At 42.3% G+C, this 23,958-nt stretch overlaps 1 protein-coding gene across 1 annotated transcript in view; it reads left to right on the forward strand.

Annotated features, from left to right (window-relative positions):
* LOC124720174 (serine/threonine-protein phosphatase 6 regulatory ankyrin repeat subunit B-like) overlaps positions 1-22,690 on the forward strand; it is a 44,600-nt gene extending 21,910 nt beyond the window's left edge. Inside the window, exons 2-3 of the mRNA XM_047245500.1 lie at positions 15,203-15,698; positions 21,982-22,690. Of these exons, the coding sequence (XP_047101456.1) occupies positions 15,214-15,698; positions 21,982-22,630 (1,134 nt within the window). The 5' untranslated portion in view covers positions 15,203-15,213 and the 3' untranslated portion in view covers positions 22,631-22,690. The remainder of the gene's footprint in view (positions 1-15,202; positions 15,699-21,981) is intronic.
* Positions 22,691-23,958: the final 1,268 nt, after the last annotated feature.

Genomic DNA, 23,958 nt, shown 5'->3' on the forward strand with positions numbered 1-23,958 from the left:
AACCTATTGATTCACTAGGACTATTTTCACTCACTATTCATGTAAACACATCTATTTTAAACGAGAACCACTGTAATTTTTAATAATTCACGTTATTTACTTATGTATGCAAATGAGAGAAGTCAATAGATGTACCTTTGAAAAACGGCCTTTTTGAAACAAAGAATTGTTCTGACAGGTTGACAAATCTGTCTGTCATTTTAATGACCTATTAAATTATGTCACTCGATGTAAATTAATAACTCTTTTGCACAACTTACGATAGCAGATGGATGCCTGACTTATAAACCACATCTCTTCTTAGTCGTTCTTTGACGAGGTTATAAATACAAGCAGCTAGAAGCCTCGTCAGCTCAGTCTTGACAGAACTTTTGTAAAGTGTGTATGTTTTTATCTTATGTGGAAAAACAGTCCAAAGATGTTGTAAAAGAAGTGTTACTCTGCACTGTGACAACGTCTTTGGGTGGTCGGCGGAGTTAAGATGGCTACCATACCAATAAATAATTGAAGTTCACTTATTCTGTCGTTCATTATATATCAACAAGCACATCAACAACACGGGACCTCATCTTTTTACCCCTAGACGAATACATATAGAGCCAACATTAACATCAAGATACAGCAGTGAACCAGCCAGCAGCAGCAGCAACAACTACAATACAATTTAATGGCGCCAACCCAATTCTCTACATCAAGTGCTAACATGCTTCGTATATTGGAGTGATATAGTGTGAATATAGGAATATCAACGATTGGGCCACCATTATAGTCGAGACCCGCAAAATAGTGAGACGTGAGACGTAAACGTAAAACGTGAGACGTGAGACGTAAACGCGCATCTTTTAAATTTTCTCCTTAAATAAAGAAGTTTGCAAAGCACAATCAAACGCTTGTTAAAGAAGCAAAGAAGAACAGGAAGAAGTTCCAACAGCTGAAAAGTCAGTTCAAAGAGTGGAAGATGAAACCGACAACAGAATACGAGAAGTATAAGAAAGAAGAGCCAGTTATCCACAAACTGGATGCTTTAGGGAAAGAAGTTTTCGGTGCTGTAGCGAAAAATCGAGAGATTGATAAACAGCTACATCCTTACGAAGGGAATTATGACGATGTGTTTCATATACCGCCTACACCTAAGGAATTATCTTTTGAAAGAAGATTTGTCGGTGATGAACCGATCACGTCAGAGACGCGTAAGAGACTTGATCCTATGCTTCAGCAAATTGAGGAAGAAGAACGGGAGAAGACGAAGGCTGTTACAGACTACTCGACAACATATCTCGGACCGAAAGTATCAAAATACTTGCCGTTCTCCGCGATACAGTATTTGGCTTAAGATTTGACCATGGAAAGCAATACATAGGCGATTCGGAAGTAACGCGTTTCACAATGACACTGTTTCTAACAAAGATAACGCTTTCAATGACAGCGATGGATTGATGAAACTGCTGACTCGGAAGAACGTATCATTCGAATACGTGCCTGATGACCTTGAAGCATATACAACTATGTTGAAAGAAACGAAGGCAGTATTTCACCACAATGGTCCAAGCCGGCTACGAAAAGTACAACAGCATCATTAACCCAATATGGCAGTCATTAAGAAGAGTACGTAGCAATTCGACGTCAAAGTCACCAGGCAGCAGCTAAGGAGAAATGGGTTTTGTAAAAAGATATAGAGCAAAACCTGTAGAGTATGTTTGGATGAATGACGTCAGAGATTTAATTGACCGGCTGATGGTGATTTGCGGTGAAGAGAGTGCAGGAAATAATAGTTACCATAAAGAAAACGTAGATATGACGAAAATGCTCACCAGTAAATTTAACGACGTCATAGTGAAAAATTCGAAGGGAATTTCGTACTTGATTAGTTTTCTGAATCATCTCCGTCACGCGTTCTGGGAGTCAGAAAAGCATGGTAAAGGCCTAGTCAATAAATCTTGAATAATCTACCAATGCCTTGCACCTACCAGGCATGAAATTTTGCGGGCCTTTTACTAAACTAGATGAAAGATTAGCCCTTTGAGTTGTAGGAATTAATCCTTTAGATGAAGCTTGCAAGAGACATGACACTGCGTACAGAGACCATGAAGATCTGGAAAATAGGCATCAAGTAGATATAGAATTGCAGAAGGCAGCAAAAGACAGAATTTTCAGCAATGATGCATCGCTAGGCTAAAGATTAGCTTCTACTGCTGTTGATTAGATTAGATTAGTACTTGTTCCATATAGATCATGAATACGACACTTCGTAATGACGTGGAACGTGTCAGGTTAATAGAAGGTGTCTGTACAAGATATTACATTACACAAAATATTACATGACACTTAATATTTTCAATTTCTTTTTTTGGGGGGTTGGGGAAATTACCCACTTACTATATCCAAAAATTCGTCTAATGAGTAGGAGGAGTTGCCATTAAGAAATTCTTTTAATTTCATTTTTAATGCTATATGGCTATCTGTCAGACTTTTGATGCTATTAGGTAAGTGACCAAAGCTTTTGTGGCAGCATAATTTACCCCCTTCTGAGCCAAAGTTAGATTTAACCTTGAGTAGTGAAGATCATCCTTTCTCCTAGTGTTGTAGCCATGTACACTGCTATTACTTTTGAATTCGTTCGGATTGATAATAACAAATTTCGTAAGTGAATATATATATATATATATATATATATATATATATATATATATATATATATTGTGAGGCTACAGTGAAGATACCTAGCTCTTTAAATAAGTGTCTGCAGGATGATCTTGGATGATCTCCAGCAATTATTCTGATTACACGATTTTGTGCAATGAACACTCTTTTACTCAATGATGAGTTCCCCCAGAATATGATGCCATACGAAAGCAGAGACTGAAAATAGACGTGGTAAGCTGATTTAATGAGATGTTAAAAAATGGTTCAAATGGCTCTGAGCACTACGGGACTAAACATCTATGGTCATCAGTCCCCTAGAACTTAGATCTACTGAAACCTAACTAACCTAAGGACAGCACACAACACCCAGTCATCACGAGGCAGAGAAAATCCCTAACCCCGCCGGGAATCGAACCCGGGAACCCGGGCGTGGGAAGCGAGAACGTACTGAGATGTATATTGCCAAAATTTGCAATGACCCTAATAACATAAGTAGCTGAACTCAAACGTTTCAGCAGATCCTCAGTGTGTTTTTTCCATTTCGACTCCTCATCAATGCATACACCTAGAAATTTTGAATATTCTACCTTAGCTACCGATTTCTGATGTGGCGACAATGTAGGAAATAGAGAATTAGACATGGGTTAGTAGACGATAATTTTTTTCTCCTGTTAATAACTGAAAGAATTTAGTATTGATTTTAATGGGTCATCTAGCGGCAAGCCAAAAGCCAAAGCTGTTTAAGCCAAGGCTTTCCAACGACGAACTGAAAAGTCACGGCTTTCTTGGTAATTTTCTCACTGAAACACAGGTGAAACAGAAAGCCAGTCAAATTAAAAAAAGGCGGCAGTTTACTCATAACTTTATCTATTCCTGCTGTGAAAAAATTACTTGAATATCTTACAGCAAAAGAAGAAGATAAACACTAAGGCGGATTCTTGTCACCGACTCTAGCTACATTAGGCGGAATTGGATCGTTGGCCGCTGGTGCGGAGCAATTACGAGCGCTGTCCATTAAAAACAGAAGGAAGATGCTGAGTTCGCAGAACAGGGGAGGCACAACCTAGGAATGGAGAAACGAAAAGCAGGGTCAAGTTTGCCTATGAAATCATGCCTAAAAGAAAAAGAAGTCAAAGAAATGATGCAAAAGTATAGTCATCTGCTAACCAACTTTGATATAGAAAAATTAGTAAAGCAACTGAAAATTGCAAATTGTAGAGGCGTCAATGAACTACAGCAAAAATCAGCAAAAGTTGAAGCAGGAATTGTTAACCTAGACACGTCTGATCACGTAGGCACTCACTGGATTGCTACTTCAAAAATGGCAGTGAAAAATTTGTGTTTGACTCGAACGGTGGCGATATTCCACAAGCGCTAGTGAACTACCTAGGTCAAGATAACTTGTTTTACAATACAGAGAGGATTCAAAATTTGCATCACTTTATATGTGGCCACCTATGTTTTCAGGTTCTGAAGCTGTTTACAGACGGCTGGTCGTTTGATAAAATTCTCGATATAATAAACGGATATATTAGGGAACAAAATAAAGCAAGGAGAAGATGGATAAGCAAGTAGAATCGACTGCTAGTAAAGCTGACTCGGGGGAATTAGCTTCAAAAATCAAGCAATTTTATAAGCAGCTAAGATTGACTGCTAGTGAAGCTGACTTGGGAGAATGAACTTCAAAAATCGAAGGTGAGGCTGTACAATTTCGAAAGGAATTACACAGCGTTTTCAAAATAACGAAAGGTATATTGACTTCAAAAGCAAGAGATTAGTAAATGTAAAAGACCCTATAGATGGCCATGATGTAGTTACCGAAAGATATCTAGAAAAGCAATTAAGTAATCTTGCTACCAAGCCTGAATACACAAGTATTCTCACACTACTTAATAAGAATGTGAACAAAGCTGACCTCAGCGAATACTACAAAAAACCGACTTGACGAAATTTTACGGTGATTATGTGAGCAAAGCTGAATATACAAGTATTCTCTCACTATTGAATAACTATGCAAGTAAAGCGTACACTACCGCAAAAACGAGTTAGAGACAAATAAAATGAAAACAACGGTTAATCACTTGTTAGGCAGTATTGATGGGCTCGAGAGGAAAATGCAAAGTTAATTATAAATTTTGTGTTTAAAATGCAAAATTCTTATAGCTACAGTTCACCCTCATACAGTTACCACAAAAAATGTTCGAGAAGAATCGAGGGAAATTATGCAGAATGTAAGAGTGAGAAGAGCAAGTTTGTGAAAAACGGTGCAGTGGTCGACTGTGAATATTCGTGAAGAAACTGTGGACGAGCTACACAAACCGGTGAGAAAGAACTTCCCAAGGAAAGCCGTTACAGCATTTGGTACAGACGATTTGTGACAAGCTGACTTAGTTGAGATGAATTTTGGTAACCTAAAGAACATATCCAAAATGAATAAAAATATGCAGCATTTGTTGACTGTGATAGACGCGTTTTCAAAATTTGCTTGGGCGATACCTGTTAAAGATAAATCTTTCAAATATATATTGACAGAAAGGAAGACGAAAAATTTGCAAACAGATAACGGCAAAGAATTCTACAACAAACACTTTAGAGAGTTGATGAAGCTTGAAAAGATAAATCACTACTCTACTTTTTCAGAGATGAAGGCGTCCGTCGTCGAGCTGTTTGACAGAACAATCAAGGAAAAAATGTGGGAACAGTTTGCTCTTCAAGGTATTTACAGGTGGGTCGACCTACTACCAAAGTTGATACACAAATACAACAACAGTGTACATAGCTCAATAGGCATGAAACCTGTAGATGTAACTGATTTGCTACGGGGGAAAGAAACGCTTGAACTCTGAGGTGAACCACCCAAGTACGCGCCAGGTGACAAAGTGAGAATCAGCGAAGTGAGGGGTTTGTTCGAGAAAGGTTATACAGCAAATTGGTCTACTGAATTATTTGAAGTCGTTGATATCAGCAACACAAAACCACCTACATATAAGCTGAAGGATATGAGTGGCTACGAAATTGAAGGAAGCTTCTATGAGCAGGAATTACGGAAGACGAAATACCTAACTGTTTATCTCGTGGAAAAAGCGATTAAAAAGGAAGGTGATAAAATTTATGTGAAGTGGCTAGGTTTTGGTAGCTCACACAATAGTTGGGTAAACAGTTGGGTAAATGGATCTTGATCCATAGAAATCTGACAAACGTTTTTATTTTATCTCTGTTTTTGCCTTAATTCGCTTTCAGAGTAATATCGATAGTTATAAAGTGAAAATCCTCGTTCCAAGATTTTGCTGCAAAATTTCTCTAAAGTCATTCCACTTCCAATCTCCACCCACAAATTCGTCATAGATGAGATTTAAATTTGTGTCATCTTGCCGAAAAATGTTGAAAAAATTAAGGTTATCTCTCACCAACTGCTTGGGAATTTTTGAGCACGTTTGTGTCCTAAAGTATTTCCTGACTGTATCTTGATTTTCAAGAACGAAGTCGTCAAAAACAACTGAATTATGTTCACATTCATCTAGTGGAATAATTTTATCAGTGTTTTTGATAAAAGTAGTAATTTTTTTGTATTTGTCTTCCATTTTTTAACACGTTTTTATAAATTCTTGATATTTCAGCTGAACTAAACTTCTAGAGTAAACACATAGGTGGGTAATTTTTTTCCAGTTCAACCATCCTGGCGCTATTATTTTCAATCGTTAACGTTGTCTTCCCAAATCCACTTTTGCCTATTATTGCACGTCGAGTAGAATTAGGTGAAAGTTTACCATGTTTCTTTCTCTGGTTTTTTTTTCACGAATTCTTGTTTATGGCTCCCAATCAGTCCTCATTTTTTATAATAATAAATGAACAGAGTTTTGACTTAAAAAAAAGGCTGAATATGCCTATACGAAGTGCGTTTACAAAAATAGGATTGGTTGGTTTTTACTCGACATTTTTAACTCCAAATGTTACATGTAGAAACAACGGACTACACTTTGAGGAAAACGGTGTCATTAATATGTTGACTGTTCCCACAGACGAGTACAGTCTAGATAATTTAGAGAAATATATACAGAGTCAGCAGGCATTCAATGCTGATAATATAAAGATTAAGCCAAACAGTACGCTCGACGGAGTCGAAATTCAGAGCACATGCCATAAGCTGTAGTTTGACAGAGAGCTCAGTATTGGGCAGTTGTCGGGTTTCACGGAGAATCAAACTGTGGAGCTCGCAGTAAACGCTGTTGCAGCACACTGCCGAATATCAGTCCTTTCGGTAAAACCTAATTCCATTTTAATTTAGCAGACGCCATGTTTGTAAAGGACTCTGATCATTTTCACAGGGAAATGAAAATTATCGCTTCATTTAAGCCAAAGTTGCTGGAACTAGCTGGTCATTTGCAGTTTGGCAGTCTTATTACGAGCGTAAGTCAATTGTTATCCGCAATTTAGGTATATTTTTGTTTATTTTGGTAGTACTGTCGTTTTTCGTTGATGACGCGTGCTTTGTTTATTTGTTGTTACATCTTTGCAATTTTCAAGCTGCTAGGTTAGTTTCTTTATCGCTGCCGTGTTAATCATGGCTGCTCCGCTGTCTGTCTGTACCGAAGAAGAGCAACGTTCAGTGATCCGTTTCTTGTGGTCGGAAGGCGTAGCAGGAGCCGAAATTCATCGAAGACTTTCGGCACAGTACGGGAACAGTGTTTGGCCACAACGGGGTGTCTTCGAATGGACTGAAAAATTCCGAAATGGTCGCACAAGTGTTACGCACGATGAAGGAGTCAGACGGCCGTTTACCTCCACAAATTAAGCGTTCACGTGAAATGATTCTCTTAGACGACTAACTATTGACGAAGTGGCACATTGTCTGCAAATTAGTTACGGTTCTGCCTACGAAATCATCCACAACAGACTTGGGTTTCATAAGGTTTGTGCAAGATGGGTCCCGAAACAATTCACACAGTTGCATAAACAAACGCGCTTGGACATCTGCGAAAAAAACATTTGGATCGCTGTGGTAACGAAGGGGACAAATTCTTAGATAGGATCACTACTGGTGACGAAACATAGATCCATCACTACGAGCCGGAGAGTAAACGGCTGAGTATGGAATGGAAACATCCAAATTCTCCGTGCAAGAAAAGTTCAAGACCCAACCGTCCGCAGGAAAACTAATGCTTACAGTTTTTAGGGACGGACAAGGTCGAGTAGTGGAACATTATAGGGAAAGGGGCACAACAATAAAGAGTGTACGTTACAGTGAGATGCTTACTGCCAGGCTAAAGCCTGCAATTCGAAGCAAACGCCGAGGATTGCTGTCAGAAGGTGTTGTGTTGTTGCACGACAATGCCCGTCCGCACACTGCTGCCCACACTGCTGAAACGCTACAGAAACTCAAATTTGAAGCACTGGATCATCCTCCATATAGTCCCGATCTATCACTTGTTTGGTCCACTCAAACAGGCATTAAAGGGCCGTCGATTTGTCTCGGACGAAGCAGTGAAAGAAGCGGTGCATTCCTGGGCCGCAGCACAACCGAGAACCTTCTTTTATGAGGGCATGAGGAAGCTTGTACAAGGATGGACCAAGCGCATTGAAACGCAAGGAGACTATGTCGAAATATGATTTCTTGTAACTTTCCTATTTGATTACAATAAAATTTTATAACTACTTTGTGGATAATAATTGACCCACCCTCGTATATATCCGTTATTTTTCCCAGTTTACGATAAAGTTCAAAATCTGCAAGGCACTATAATGGATGAAAACGATTCTGTGATAGATTTCGGTGGTGCGAATCTAACTGTGCTTCTGGAAATGGTGCAATAAAAATTTTTTCCTGTTTAATAAATATGAACAAGATAGAAAGTTACCAGTAGCAGTCTTTCCCAGTAAACGCGAAGACTAAAAATAATTTGAACTTGCCAAACACAGACGTAGAAATAGACGTCAAAGTTGGTGACGGCTGGTTTGATAATAGTGCTTACTTGTACATGACATTTAATGCGACACATGAAGACGGCTGAGATTACCCTGCCTATGAGGGCAAATCGAATGTGAAACTAGCTGACAATTTTTCAAGTCTTCTATGGAGTGTCGTAATTGCCAATAAAAGAGGACACATTATCTACCGGCTACAACTTCCAGGCGCTTCTTCAACAGTCTTGAACCACCTAACGTCTTCTCTGGACGATGGCACAAGATTCGAGGGAAATTTCATTAACAACGGGAAGTTGCAAAGAAAAGAAAATGAAGTACTTTACCCGCTGAAAATGCTGGGAGGTTTCTTTAAAGATTACAAAGAAATCATGTGGAAAAGATTCAACGATAACGTTTGTAGGAAGTCCACATCCTCGCGACGCGTTGTATAGATGATTTTCAAAGAAGGATGATGGCACTGACTGTTCACATTCTCGACCATACCATGGTAAAGTAACAATTACGAATATAGAAATTCGAGCACCTATTGTAAAGCGCGAAGCAAACTATGGAATGGAATTGAAAGATGCTTAAGCGACCTAAAACACCTATTTCAGCTTTTGACCTTCAATCGCAGGAAATAGCGGGAATCAGCGGCAAAAGAAATTTTGAAATGGATACAACAAATTACTATAATTCTATGGACTTTGACATGCTGTATTTTGTGTTTTCCAAAAGGAAAGGAAACGAAGACACAGACTCGTCATTGTGTGGTCATGTTAAGCTGCAAAATATTTATCTCGAGAATGGCCGAGACGATATATTTCCCGAAGAACTGTGGAACATTAATCCTCCAGGCACTTGTCTGAAGGCATGCAGTGCGTTCATAGATTTCAAGAAAATAACTAAATCGAGTAATGGCGCTAAAATTAGTGCATTCGCTCTCATTAATCCGTATCCAATGTACATTATCAATATGAGCAGGCGCAAGAATATCGTCACTGCTCAAAAGACAGACATGAAACTGTCAGACACTTTTAATGCGCCTATTCTTGATGACACTTTAGCGTACATCATTATATGGCAAGAAGAGTTTGACTTATGATCTTAAGCACGGAATAATTAGTGACAACTTGTAGGCATATGTTTCTTTAATGGATCTCGATCCACTGAAAATGTTCACTCAATATTTCTCTTCATAACTATTCTGCACATTGGACAGTTATTTTCCATCGCTAACCACCGGGCAACGCATTCTTTATGAAAAAGGTGTTTGCGTTTTGTCCGCACGAATTGACCACTTTCATTTGTTAAGCATATAAAACAGTCATTTTCAGGTTGTTTGGTCAGTATTTCATATGGACATAACATCTTTTGTTTGAACGATTCAGACAGATTTGGAAATTCTAAAATTACTTCCCAGTTTACTTTATGCTGAAATTCCATTACTAAACCTTCAGACAGCTTTTCACAAAGCGATATACCGTTCCAGAACAATATATCTTGGAAATCTCGCTTCAGATCTTCAGACTTTTTTTGATGCAGTGACATAAATTCCCAGTCTAATCTGTCTGCGAATTCTCGCCTGAAATTTTCAGACAGTTTTTGATGTGCTGATATTTGAAATCAGTCTGATCTGTCTTTTAACTCTCTCATGAAATCTAGAGACAGCATTTCATGTTTTGATACGTGATGCAATGACATATATTCCCAGTTTAATCTATCTGCGAATTAGCACATGAAATTTTCAGGCAACGTTTTATTGTATGATATATGATTCCAGTCCAATCTGTCCTGAAACTCTCCCATGAAATCTACAGACAGCGTTATATTACTAGATACTGCACGCCAGTCTAATCTGTCTTGAAACTTTCTCATGAAATCTTCAGACATTTCTTGAGTATATGATGTTTCAGTCAAGTCTAATTTGTCTTGAAAATCTCTCATGAAATCTTCAGACAGTTTTCCCCACCTTGATATATTTCTCCATCTGGCACGTTTGAATGGATTTTCTTTTTTGATATAATCAGCAATTAATGTAACGTATGTTTCATTTGTTGAATACAAGTTGCATAATTGTTCAGATTTAAAAATTTACACATTTGATTAATCATCTGAATAAGTTGCTGGCTCAATAGGTTCTTCTTCATGTTGTTTTTCATTCATTTGAGCATTATTAATGTAAATAAGATGGTGTTTTCTCAGCTGCAGCTAACCTTTTAAGCCTATTTTTTTCGCTTCATCTTTTAGTTCATCCATAGTATATTTATTCAATCCATTTCCTTTCGTTGCAATTTTATTAAATATACATATACAATATATTTATTAAATATATACAATATATTTATTGCAATACAATATATTTATTAAATATAATATATTTAATATATTAAATATAATATATTTATTACAATACAAAATATTAAATATAATATATTTATTACAATACAAAATATTAAATATAATATATTTATTACAATACAAAATATTTATTAAATATACATGTACAAAAAATATTTCAATTATGCAATTCAATTTTCATACAGGACAGCTCGCCATTCGATGCTGCTGCTGCCGCTCGCCGGCGGCGGGTATAAATCGCATCGAAAAAGCGGCTCCCAAAAAGCGTTCGCAAGAAAGTGGGCGTTAAAAAGTCGCCAACGTTTTGCTGAAAATACCCGCCAAAATTTTGCAAAAAATTCGCCGCAGAAATAAGTGACAAATCGCTTCCGAAAAAAAAATGGCTATATTTTTGACGAAAAGTTGCTTCCGAAAAAAAGTGGCTTTCGGTTTTTAACGAAAAAGTCGCTTCCGAAGAAAAGTGGCCACGAAAATTTTGCAAAAAAGTGAGCGCAAAAAAGTGCTCGCATAAAAGCGACCGATAAAAGCGTCGGCAACATTTTGTAAAAAAAGTTACCATTTAGGCGGCTGCCACTGTTTCGTCAAAAAATGACCGCTAAAAATTCGCCGATAAAAATTTGACAATATTTTGCAAAAAAGTTGCCACTTACACGGCTGTCATAAAGTCGCCGCAATTTTGCAAAAAAGTGGCCGCCAAATAGGTCACCGCTACCTTTTCGGCAAAAAGTTACGGGTTTAAGGAGGTGTCAACATTTAGCAAAAAAGTAGCTGCAAAAAAATAGATGCTCGACATAAAAGTCGCCAACATTTTGCAAAAAAGTTGCCGTTTAGAAGGTGCCGAACTTTTGCAAGAAAGCGGCCGCAAAGAAGCGGTCGCCATCTTTTAGCCAAAAATTTGAGGGTTCCGGGAGGCGCCATCTTTGGCGCAGAATGTAGAGGATTTGCCCTGAACCACCAGCCTCACTACTTTTGTCGTTTCACAGAATTTGTCCTACAGGTCTGGCAGTTGCCGGCAACTGTAAATCAGCGACAAGTTGAGAATAACAACAGCTTTTGGCACTTGCTCCGCGCAAAAGTGTTTCGATGCCTTAGACAGTTTTCTACTTTACCCACATTTTCCATTCTGTCCATATTCTGTGCGAGTCTAACGAAGTAATGGATTTCTGCCCTTGAATAATTCAGCTTCTTGGCAGTTGGCGATTAGACAGTCCCATTTCCTCCCACAAACCAATTTTTGCTCTTTCATCGCGTGATGTTTTCCGAGTGGCTGTGTAAAAGCACTAATGACGTCTGTTTCCCTTCTGCCCTCCGAGTTCCACCCTTTACCACGTCGACCGTCGATGTCTTATTATATCATACTGTACTGCTGACGTCAAATGCGATTCTACTTGGCTGTACTTCTCAGTACATTGGCTATCACACTATTGTGTATGCATTGTGTGCAACTATTCCGACCGACAATGTTAATTTTCGTACTGTTTTCCACTATTATGTATGTAGATGCAGCCTAGCGTTTTGCTGTAGACTCTGCAGTAAATACCCTCGCTGTAAGCCGGCTAGCTGTGAGGAAGTCTCTTATCTCGGCGGCAGGCTGGCGTCGGACAGTGTTGGGAGGTAATGCGTGGCTCGTGAGCAAGGTCAGAACCAGCCGGGACTTCCCCGAAGAGCTGACGTCATGGAGGGGGGGAGGGGAGAGGGCGGGAGGGAAGCGACATGGACAGCAGCGAGTCTGGCACATTCGCGGAGCGCAGGATGGCCTTGGTGTGTCAAGTATCCTCCGCCACACACCGTGCTACTGTCTGATCGCGAGCAGCGGGGATCTAGCTGGTTCTTTATTTATGTCTGCTCCATCACAGTATTCATTTTGCAGTACTTCATAATTAGGATACATTTCTAAACAAGGTAGTTTATGGACAAGGACAAATATAAACTCTCCTTGTCGTAGTTGTACTGAAATCTGTGTACTGGCGACGTGCATCCATTCCCTGTTATACACTTCCTTATCAAGTCTCTCTCGTTATTACATCTACATCTACATTTATACTCCGCAAACCACCCAACGGTGTGTGGCGGAGGGCACTTTACGTGCCACTGTCATTACCTCCATTTCTTGTTCCAGTCGCATATTGTTCGCGGGAAGAACGACTGCCGGAAAGCCTCCGTGCGCGCTCGAATCTCTCTAATCAAAAGAAGAAGGTAAACACTAAGGCGGATTCTTGTCACCGACTCTAGCTACATTAGGCGGAATTGGATCGTTGGCCGCTGGTGCGGAGCAATTACGAGCGCTGTCCATTAAAAACAGAAGGAAGATGCTGAGTTCGCAGAACAGGGGAGGCACAACCTAGAAATGGAGAAAAGAAAAGCAGGGTCAAGTTTGCCTATGAAATCATGCCTAAAAGAAAAAGAAGTCAAAGAAATGATGCAAAAGTATAGTCATCTGCTAACCAACTTTGACATAGAAAAATTAGTAAAGAAACTGAAAATTGCAAATTGTAGAGGCGTCTTTACGATCAATTAACTACAGCAAAAATCAGCAAAAGTTGAAGCAGGAATTGTTAACCTAGACACGTCTGATCATGTAGGCACTCACTGGATTGCTACTTCAAAAATAGCAGTGAAAAATTTGTGTTTGACTCGAACGGTGGCGATATTCCACAAGCGCTAGTGAACTACCTAGGTCAAGATAACTTGTTTTACAATACAGAGAGGATTCAAAATTTGCATCACTTTATATGTGGCCACCTATGTTTTCAGGTTCTGAAGCTGTTTACAGACGGCTGGTCGTTTGATAAAATTCTCGATATAATAAACGGATATATTAGGGAACAAAATAAAGCAACGAGAAGATGGATAAGCAAGTAGAATCGACTGCTAGTAAAGCTGACTTGGAGGAATTAGCTTCAAAAATCAATCAATTTTATAAGCAGCTAAGATCGACTGCTAATGAAGCTGACTTGGGAGAATGAACTTCAAAAATCGAAGGGGAGGCTGTACAACTTCGAAAGGAATTAAACATCGTTTTTAAAGTAACGAAAGGTTATATTGACTTCAAAAGCAAGAGATTAGTAAATGTAAAAGACCCTATAGATGGCCATGATGTAGTTACCGAAAGATATCAAGAAAAGCAATTAAGTAATCTTCTTGGCAAGCCTGAATACACAAGTATTCTCACACTACTTAATAAGAATGTGAGCAAAGCTGACCTCAGCGAATACTACAAAAAAACCGACTTGAAGAAATTTTACGATGATTATGTGAGTAAAGCTGAATATACAAGTATTCTCTCACTATTGAATAAATATGCAAGTAAAGCTGGCCTTAGCGTATACTACTACAAGAACGAGTTAGAGACAAATAAAATGAAAAAAGCGGTTAATCACTTGTTAGGCAGTATTGATGGGTTCGAGAGGAAAATGGAAAGTTATTTATAAATTTGGTGTTTAAGGTGCAAAATACTTACAGCTAAAGTTCACCCTCAAACAATTACGATGAAAAATGTTCGAGAAGAATGCAGATAGTTGTTGTGTTGCAAACGTCCTCATCTTTTGACTCAGGGATCGAGACGTGGCTGCACGATCCGTTACAGCCATGTGGATAAGATGCCTGTCATCTCGACTGCTAGTGACGCGAGGCCTTTGGGATCCAGCACGGCGTTCCGTATTACCCTCCTGAACCCACCGATTCCATATTCTACTAACAGTCATTGGATCTCGACCAACGCGAGCAGCAATGTCGCGATACGATAAATCGCAATCGCTATAGGCTACAATCCGACCTTTATCAAAGTCGGAAACGTGATGGTACGGATTCCTCCTCCTTACACGACGCATCACAACAACGTTTCACCAGGCAACGCCGGTCAACTGCTGTTTGTGTATGAGAAATCGGTTGGAAACTTTCCTCATGTCAGCACGTTGTAGGTGTGGCCACCGGCGCCAACCTTGAGTGAATGCTCTGAAAAGCTAATCATTTGCACATCACAGCATCCTGTTCCTGCCGGTTAAATTTCGCGTCTGTAGCACGGCACCTTCGTGATGCAGCAATTTTAATGGCCAGTAGTGTATGTTTCGCGAAGCAAGGGCTCTGAAATAATTCAGGAAATTTGGAAAATTGTGTTGTTGTTGCTTTCACCTGAGGCACCATTGTGACACTACGAGGACACATGGTGTCGTACCTGACTTGTGGTGAACAACCTTTCCTGACTGATGCTTGCCACAGATCTGCCTGTGACCCCTAAATGTACCAGGTGTGGTGTTTAAGGGCAAAGGGCTGCTCAGTTGGTGATGTCACGTTTCAGGATCATCTCCGATGGCACAAGCTCTGAAAATGGAGGACGCGGCAGCTGAGGCAGCGCGTGTGCAGACTCACTCCACACCCAGTGTCACGGGAGGCGAGACTGCGCCTGCGCAGAGCGACTCCACAGCCAGTGTTGCGGCAGCTGAGGCGGTGCCTGTGCAGACTCACTCCGTCCCCGGTCTACAAGCAGCCGAGGCCGTGCGTGCGCTGACTGGCTCCGTGCGCGGCCTCACAGACGCTGGCGCCATTAACCTCTTGAAGGGTCACTTACAGCTGATGGCTATACAGCAGACTCACCCGACACCGAGTGGTACGGGAGACCAGGCAGCGCCTGCGCAGACTCTCTCCGTCCCCAGTCTCGAGGCAGCCCGGGCTGTGCGTGCGCTGACTGGCTCCTTCCCCGGTCTCACGGATGCTGACGCTATTAACCTGTTAAAGGGTCACTTACAGCTGATGGTTATACAGCAGAGCTTGGCACTCACGGAGGACGAGGCAAGGTAAGCACGAGCTTAGGCACTCACGCGTGTTCCCCAGTTCTACACACACCAAAAAAGTTTCGCATCACTCGAGTTCCCAGAACTCCTGAAGATAGATGTTGACTGGTGATGTTGTATCTCAGACACAGTCCCTTTGAATGTTCAGAGATGTCACTAAACCCGACCAAACCGTGCACGAGCAGCGGCTATTAGACGGAGGGGGTCCAACAGCCGATCAGTTCCAGTCATTCCACCAGGAATGAGTTACACTGCTCGTGTTATCTGTTGTTCGACCGTGCCTAGACGGTCAATACCGCGGTTCGATCGCGTCCGCATTGTTACTTCGTGCCAGGTAGGGCTCTCAACAAGGGAAGTGTCCAGGTGTCTAGGAGTGAACCGAAGCGATGTTCTTCAGACACGTAGGAGATGCAGAGAGATCGGAACTGTCGATGACACGCCTCGGTGACGCCGCCCGAGGGCTACTACTGCAGTGAATGACCGCTACCTACGGATTGTGGGTCGGAGGATCACAGACAGCACCGCCACCATGTTGAATAATGCTTTTCGTGCAGCCGCAGGACGTCGTGTTACGACTCAAGCAGTGTCCAATAAGCTGCATTGTGCGAAACTTCACTCCCGACGTCGATGGCGAGGTCCATCTTTGCTACCAAGACACCATGCAGCGCGGTACAGATGCCGAATGGACCTCTCAGGATGGGCATCACGGTTTCTTCACCGATGAGTGCCGCAGATGCCTTCAACCAGACAATCGTCGCAGACGTGTTAGGATGCTAACCGGCGAGACTGAACGCCTTAGACACACTGCCCAGCGAGTGCAGCAAGGTGAATGTTCGCTGCTGTTTTGGGGTGGCATTGTTTGGGGCTGACGTACGCCGCTGGTGCTCACGGAAGGCGCCGTAAAGGCTGTGCGATACGTGAATGCCGTCCTACCACCGATAGTGCAACCATATTGGCAGCATATTGGCGAGGCATTCGTCTTCATGGACGACAATTCGCGCCCCCATCGTGCACATCTTGTGAATGACTTCCATCAGGAGAACGACATCGCTCGCAGCATGTTCTCCAGACTTGAACCCTATTGTACATGCCTGGGATAGATTGAAAAGGGCTATTTATGAACGATGTGGTGTCGTGTCCCACCAACCACTCTGAGGGATCTACGCCGAATCGCCGTTGCGGAGTGGGGCAATTTGGACCGACAGTGCCTTGATGAACTTGTTGATAGTATACTACGACGAATACAGGCATGCACCAATGGAGAGGACACAGTACTGGCCACTGTGCACAGCAATCTGGACCACCACCTCTGAAGGTCTCGCTGTATGGTGGTACAACATGCAATGTGTGGTTTTCATGAGGAATAAAAAGGGCGGAAATGATGTTTATGTTGATCTATATTCCAATTTTCTATACAGGTACCGAAACTCTCGGAATCGAGATGATGCAAAACTTTATTCGATGTGTGTATACACGTATGTGTCTCACTACCTATAGTGTCTGCCACTGTGTTCCTTAGTGGTATTTTGACTTGATTGACAACTACAAAAAGCATTTGCAGGTAGCACATAATGCATTCACTAGCTTCGCATAACTGGGTCACTGTATCTCTGAACTGAACTTTATTTATTAGCAGGTAAGTTAGCTAGCAAAAGTCACGGAAGAGGCAAGTTTTTTTCAGCTTTAAAAATTTTTATGCTCTTTAAGCCATGTATCCTTACTTAGAGTGATTAATTATCTCAAATGCCATGTAGACAACCACTTGTTATCTGTGTTTTCTGATGAAGCCTCTGGACGAAGCGAACATTGGATAATTTCGTCACTGGGGTGGGCTGCCCAGCACAGAATCAGACACAGTGGCTGTTTGTAATCAGGCAGATTAGAGCTGAGGACTCGTTCTCCAACATGTACAGATCACTGTAAACCTGTTTACACAAAATACACATTAAAGTTGTTTGTTGTCACTGCTACTGCTGACAGTGAGAAACCTTCAAAAGCCATCATGCTTGATAAAGAGAAGATGAACATAAGTATTGCGTGTGTCGCTTATAACCTGCACCAGGAACACTGCAGCACAGATCACAGAGGGCAGCAGCGTGTTTACAATTTTTCATTTCTGGTGTCTCAGGCTCCAAGTACTGGCCCGGCGAAACTTTTAGCTGTAGGGAAGAATACTGCGTAAGCCTAGAGTGCGCAAGACGACACCCTAGAGATGACTTGTTAGCGTCTCCACATAGCTGCAAGCTTTCACAAACACCCCATCAGGTGCTGACTCACGAGGGCAACCTTCTATCGATTGCAGTGGAGGACATTAAACCTCAACATCTCGTAAGCATAAGGCACCAAATAGGAGCGCGAATATCAGCCTCTGTAGACGAACTCTTGCGTCCAGCACGCCCTGCCCCCACCATGTGTTTGCCAGTGTTGAGGACAGAATTACAGACCCGTGTGTTGGAGTCATCACTCGTCTGAATGATTTGGTGCGACCCACCACGAAATTCTCTCCTGTGCCAAACCCTTCATCTCAGAATAGCACATAGAACTTGTCCTCAATAATTTGCTGGATGTATTCCAGACTCTGTTTTCCAGTACAGGAAAGCGTTTCTGAACAACAGCAATTTGTTAACATCGAGTACAGATTTAAGTGTCAGGAAGTCCTTTCTGAAAGTATTTGGAGTGTGGCCATGTATGGAAGTGACACATGGACGATAAATAGTTTAGACAAAAAGAGAATAGCAGCTTTCTAAATGTGGTGCTACAGAAGAATGCTGAAGATTAGATGGGTATTGACATAACTAATGAGGAGGTATTTAATAGAATTGAGGAGACAAGAAATTTGTGCCACAACTTGAATGAAAGGAGGGACCGGTTGATTGGACACGTTTTTAGACACCAAGGGATCACCAATTTAGTACTGGAGGGAAATGTAGGGGGAAAGGTGGGGTAAAAAACGTAGATGGAGGCCAAGAGATGACTACATTAAGCAGATTCAGAAGGATGTAGGTTGCAGTAGTTATTCGGAGACAAAGAGGCTCGCACAGGATAGGATAGCATGGACAGCTGCATAAAAGCATTCCTCGAAATGAAGATAACAACAACAACAACAACAACAACAACAACAACAACAACCATCTGAATCCAGGGACAAGTACAGAGCACCAGGAAGAAGGTGCTATCGTAAGAGGCAGGTCTGCGGAAGAAGGTACTTGCAATCATATGCAACAAATAAAGCAGCAGGCACAGGTGGACAAAAATGGTTCAAATGGCCCCGAGCGCTTTGGGACTTAACATCTGAGGTCATCAGTCCCCTAGAACTTAGAACTACTTAAACTTAACTAACCTAAGGACATCACACACATCCATGCGCAAGGCAGGATTCGAACTTGTGACCATACTGTAGGCGCGGTTCCAGACTGAAGCGTCTAGAACCGCTCGGCCACAGCCGCTAGCCACAGGTGGACAACCTTTGGAATCGTATGAGCAGCTATAGTGGAGATTTGTCCGAGGGAGGCTGAAAGTTCTTGCTGTGGGGCTCCCAGCCAATCGTGCCTTACGAATTTACTTTACATTACTGCTAGACTATGGAATGACAACATTACTCAAGGCGGATTACAAAATTTTAGAGCGCATAGTAAACAGTAGTCTAACACCAGGGGCAGTTTGAGGCCCAATGGCCGCTCGGGGTCCGAGAGGGGCGCCGGGGGAAACCAGGAGCAACATTCCAGGGAAAGCCAGCAACTGTCGGAGGGAGAAGGACCGGCGTCAAGCGACGTGTCGCTGCCGTGGAGAAATGTTCTCGAACCTCCCCTGGCTAAAAACGCAGCTGAGGAAGATTCTAGCCCCCTGCCACACACCATGGCTACAGGTAGGAGCACCTCAGAGCAGTTCACAGAATGTACAGGCATGTGTATTCTCCATGTCACGTCAGTCTGAAAATCACAGTTAGCCGTACGCCTAATGTTTATTACCAGTACAAAGTGTGTAACTGAATTAAACACAGTTTTTAATTACGTGTGTGAGCAAAATGGCATTTAACGAATGGGCATCCTCTGTTATATTCTAATGGATGAGGACACCAGAATCAATGTCTGTGGAAAACTTACACTATTATTGAGGAGTCCAAGTCAACAGGGATTTCTTCTTCCACAACATTACATGCAACTTACATGGAGACAATTCCCGAAACATTTCGAGAACTCTGGCTTCTCGACATGAAGATGGTATGTGACGAATATGCAGATGAAGTCATCTTGGTGATCAGCAAGGAGGAAGTTTAGTAGGAATCCAAAAAAGATACACTATGTGATCAAAAGTATCCGGACACCTGGCTGAAAATGACTTACAACTTCGTGGCACCCTCCACCGGTAATGCTGGAATTCAGTATGGTGTTGGTCCACCCTTAGCCTTGATGACAGCTTCCACTATCGCAAGCGTACGTTCTATAAGGTGCTGGAAGAATTCTCGGGGAATGGCAGCCCATTCATCACGGAATGCTGCACTGAGGAGAGGTATCGACGCCGGCGGATGACGTTGACCGGGTATTCGCCACACCCTGCCGTCGGATCGCCACATTGTGTACCGTGATTCGTCACTCCAAACAACGTTTTTCCACTGTTTAATCGTCCAATGTTTACGCTTCTTACAACAAGCAAGGCGTCGTTTGGCATTTACCGGCGTGATGTGTGGCTTATGAGCAGCCACTCCACCATGAAATCCACGTTTTCTCCCCTCGCGTCTGTCACAGTACTTGCAGTGGATCCTGATGCAGTTTGGAATTCCTGTGTGATGGTCTGGATAGATGTCTGCCTATTACACGTTACGACCTTCTTCACCTGTCAGCGGTATGTCAGTCAATAGACGAGGTCGGCCTGTACGCTTTTGTGTTGTGTATGTCCCTTCACGTTTCCACTTCACTTTCACATCGGAAACAGTGGACCTAGGGATGTTTAGGAGTGTGGAAATCTCGCGTACAGACGTATGACAAGTGACACCCAATCACCTGACCACGTTCGAAGTCCGTGAGTTCAGCGGAGCGCCCAATTCTTTGTTGTTTTTTTTTTTTTTTGGTGTCCGGATACTTTTGATCACATAGTGTGTGTCAAAGTGTCAGAAGTGAACATTTCCTGTAAGAAAATCATAGTTCAGGAATAACTAGATTGTTATGACCGAGGAAAGGACGTTGTCGAGTAGAGACATGATAAAAGCCAGCCCATATCTTTTGGCAATAAGGATCCCACAGCAAATGCGCCAAGGAAATCAAACACCCTCTTGGCAGTGGTAGGCCCTGAGGATGGCGGTAACGTGCCGCCGAAACTAGTCGGGTGACACAATAGAGACATTCTCTAGATACAGCTGAGGCGTTATTTTTCTCAGAATGTTCTTGCTTTTCTTTTGTATGGGTGTTGCTGAGTTTTGCTTCTCCCCACAAGTAACACAGTTTGCAGTACATCAATATACTTTGTGTGCTAGGTTCATTGTGGTGAACCAATGAAAACAGAATTGTTTGTTTCTCAGTGCACACATCAGTAGTGTTACGTATACAGCGTATTGGAAAAGCCAAGGTTTACTTACAAGAAGTTTTGTTATTGTAACCTACATGAGACATTACTTTAGTCTGTAAGTCCACAGGTTTTGAAGTCGCCTTCAGATACATGGCAGGCACAAGAATTTACTTGCAAGTGGATTGTGTGTGTGTGTGTGTGTGTGTGTGTGTGTGTGTGTGTGTGTGTGTGTGTGTGTGGATGCATGTGTGTATGTGGTTGAGTGTGTTATGCAGACGTATCTGTGCATCATGTCAAACAATAAGTTCCTGTATTTGGTGTGGTTGAGTTGCGAAATTAACTATGAAGATGTCAGGGAACTGTTTTAAATACTCAGCTGTATATGTTTAGTGTCTTTGCTAGTTTCAGTAACGTTTGCTGCACACAAAGGACCTGTAATAGAGGTATTAAGAACCTGTTTCAGTGCAGGTCAGTTCTTAGATCTGAAGGTGAAAGGAAGTGAATGTCAAGTATGACTCTGAGAAAACGTGTCAACAGAATTTCTTGAGTGATTGAGAACACGGATTTTTAATGAGAAATGCACATGCATACAGGGATGCAATGATATATGTGTACTTTAAGCGACACAGAATTCTATAAGATAAAGGCAGAATGTTTTATATTGGTAATTTAGAACTAGACAGTAGCGTTTCATTAATTCTTGTCTGTTTCGCATCTGATAGTTTTCTTGATAATGTATGTGTGTGTTTATAGTAAAGTATGAGAATGTGTCTGTTTTGTGCAGGGAGCTTTCTCAAATGAACAGCTGGATGATCAAGATGGCAGATGACGGGATAGTGGAAGAGGTGGAGAGGCTGCTGAAGTTGGGGGCGAACGTGGAGGCGAAGGAAGAGAAGTATGGCTGGACAGCCCTTCACCCTGCATCAATCGACGGATACTTGGACGTGGTGCAGTGTCTGCTGAGGTACGGAGCGGATGTGGGGGCGAGAGACAAGGAAGGGCGGACGCCACTGCACTGGGCGGCCAGGTACGGACACTTGGAGGTGGTGAAGTATCTGCTGGAGAACGGGGCGGATGTGCAGGCGAAGGACCACGAAGGCCAGACGCCAGTACACTGGGCAGCAAAGAATGGGAGTTTGGGGGCGTTGAAGGTTCTGCTGGAGAGTGTGGTAGACGCCAAGGACGAGAATGACGACACCCCTCTCCACTTGGCCGCAACCTGGGGCTACACAAAAACGGCACTGCTACTGGTGAGGTTCGGTGCTGACCTGAGTGCCATCGGTCAGGAGGGGCTGACACCGCAGGAGAGGGCCGAACGCTGGAACCACGACGTCACGGCAGCTGCACTGCGAGAAGCAGCGAAACTGTTTGAGGCCAGTGGGGAGAAGGACACAGCCTCCCAGACTGGAGTCCAGCAAATGTCTGTGGAGTAGAATTCAAATAGTTTCACTACACATTTTTTCTTTTCTTCAATAAAGGATACAAAAAATTAATCCTACAGTCACTCATTTGCACCCTCTTTGCATTATATAACAACTGAAGTAAAACTGCAGCTAAAGTAAGATGAAGGTAGGTATGTCAAAGTATTATCAAGTAAACACTGTTCAGTAACAAGAGACAACCTTTCTTTCGAATGAAACACCTGAAATACATTCCTAGGAACAACATTCGAAACTTCAACGAGAACTGAAAAATACACGCTTCATCATTTGATAAGCGTAAGTAGCCAACAAGTTTTTACTTGCTGTAAAGTATTTCATACTGATTTGCTATGTGCTCTGTGCAACGAGTATAAACTGCACAGTAGCAACGTTAGAGCCATATAAGGTGTACGGTTAGAATGAATCTTCGAGTCAGATCTGTTCTAGAATTTAATTTATGTCTCTCTCTGCAGCGCAGATGATCTCATTCTTTGATTAATTACAAAATGAAATAAGTGGCAATATTCACACTACATCATGCACTTATCGTGTGGAATCTTACGATCAGTTCACTTGTAGCTCAGGAGAATCGAAGAACAATCTCCAATCGTATGTTCCCCGAATAGCTGTAACGCTGCAGTTACAGTCTGCTAAGTAACACGAGTCGTCACTCTCAAATAACAGGAGCCTACAACAGATTTTCCGGCTTTCACGACATTCCTTACCACCGCCTACAGCCAACTGATTGTGAGACCGCTCCACTCAGACGGGGACTGTATGAAGTACCCCTAATTGTTAACAGCGAAGGAGCCCGCAACCGCCATACTGCCCGGACATAAGTCCTGGTCACTTTGATTTGATTCCGAAGATGAAGGAACCACTTCGTGGCATTCGCTTCGCAACTATTCCAGAGATTCGACCGGCAGTAGACCACTCCATTCGCACCATCAACAGAGCAGGCTCTGCTAACGGTATACTACACCTTCCACATCGCTGGCAACGGGTTCTACACAACGCTGGTGACTAATTTGAAGGACAGTAACAGGTGCAAAACATGTAACTCTTTTGCATCGGTTGTGCATAAATACACTCATGGAAATGGAAAAAAGAACACATTGACACCGGTGTGTCAGACCCACCATACTTGCTCCGGACACTGCGAGAGGGCTGTACAAGCAATGATCACACGCACGGCACAGCGGACACACCAGGAACCGCGGTGTTGGCCGTCGAATGGCGCTAGCTGCGCAGCATTTGTGCACCGCCGCCGTCAGTGTCAGCCAGTTTGCCGTGGCATACGGAGCTCCATCGCAGTCTTTAACACTGGTAGCATGCCGCGA

The sequence above is a fragment of the Schistocerca piceifrons genome, chromosome 11, assembly GCF_021461385.2.
Source record: "Schistocerca piceifrons isolate TAMUIC-IGC-003096 chromosome 11, iqSchPice1.1, whole genome shotgun sequence".
NCBI lineage: Eukaryota > Metazoa > Arthropoda > Insecta > Orthoptera > Acrididae > Schistocerca > Schistocerca piceifrons.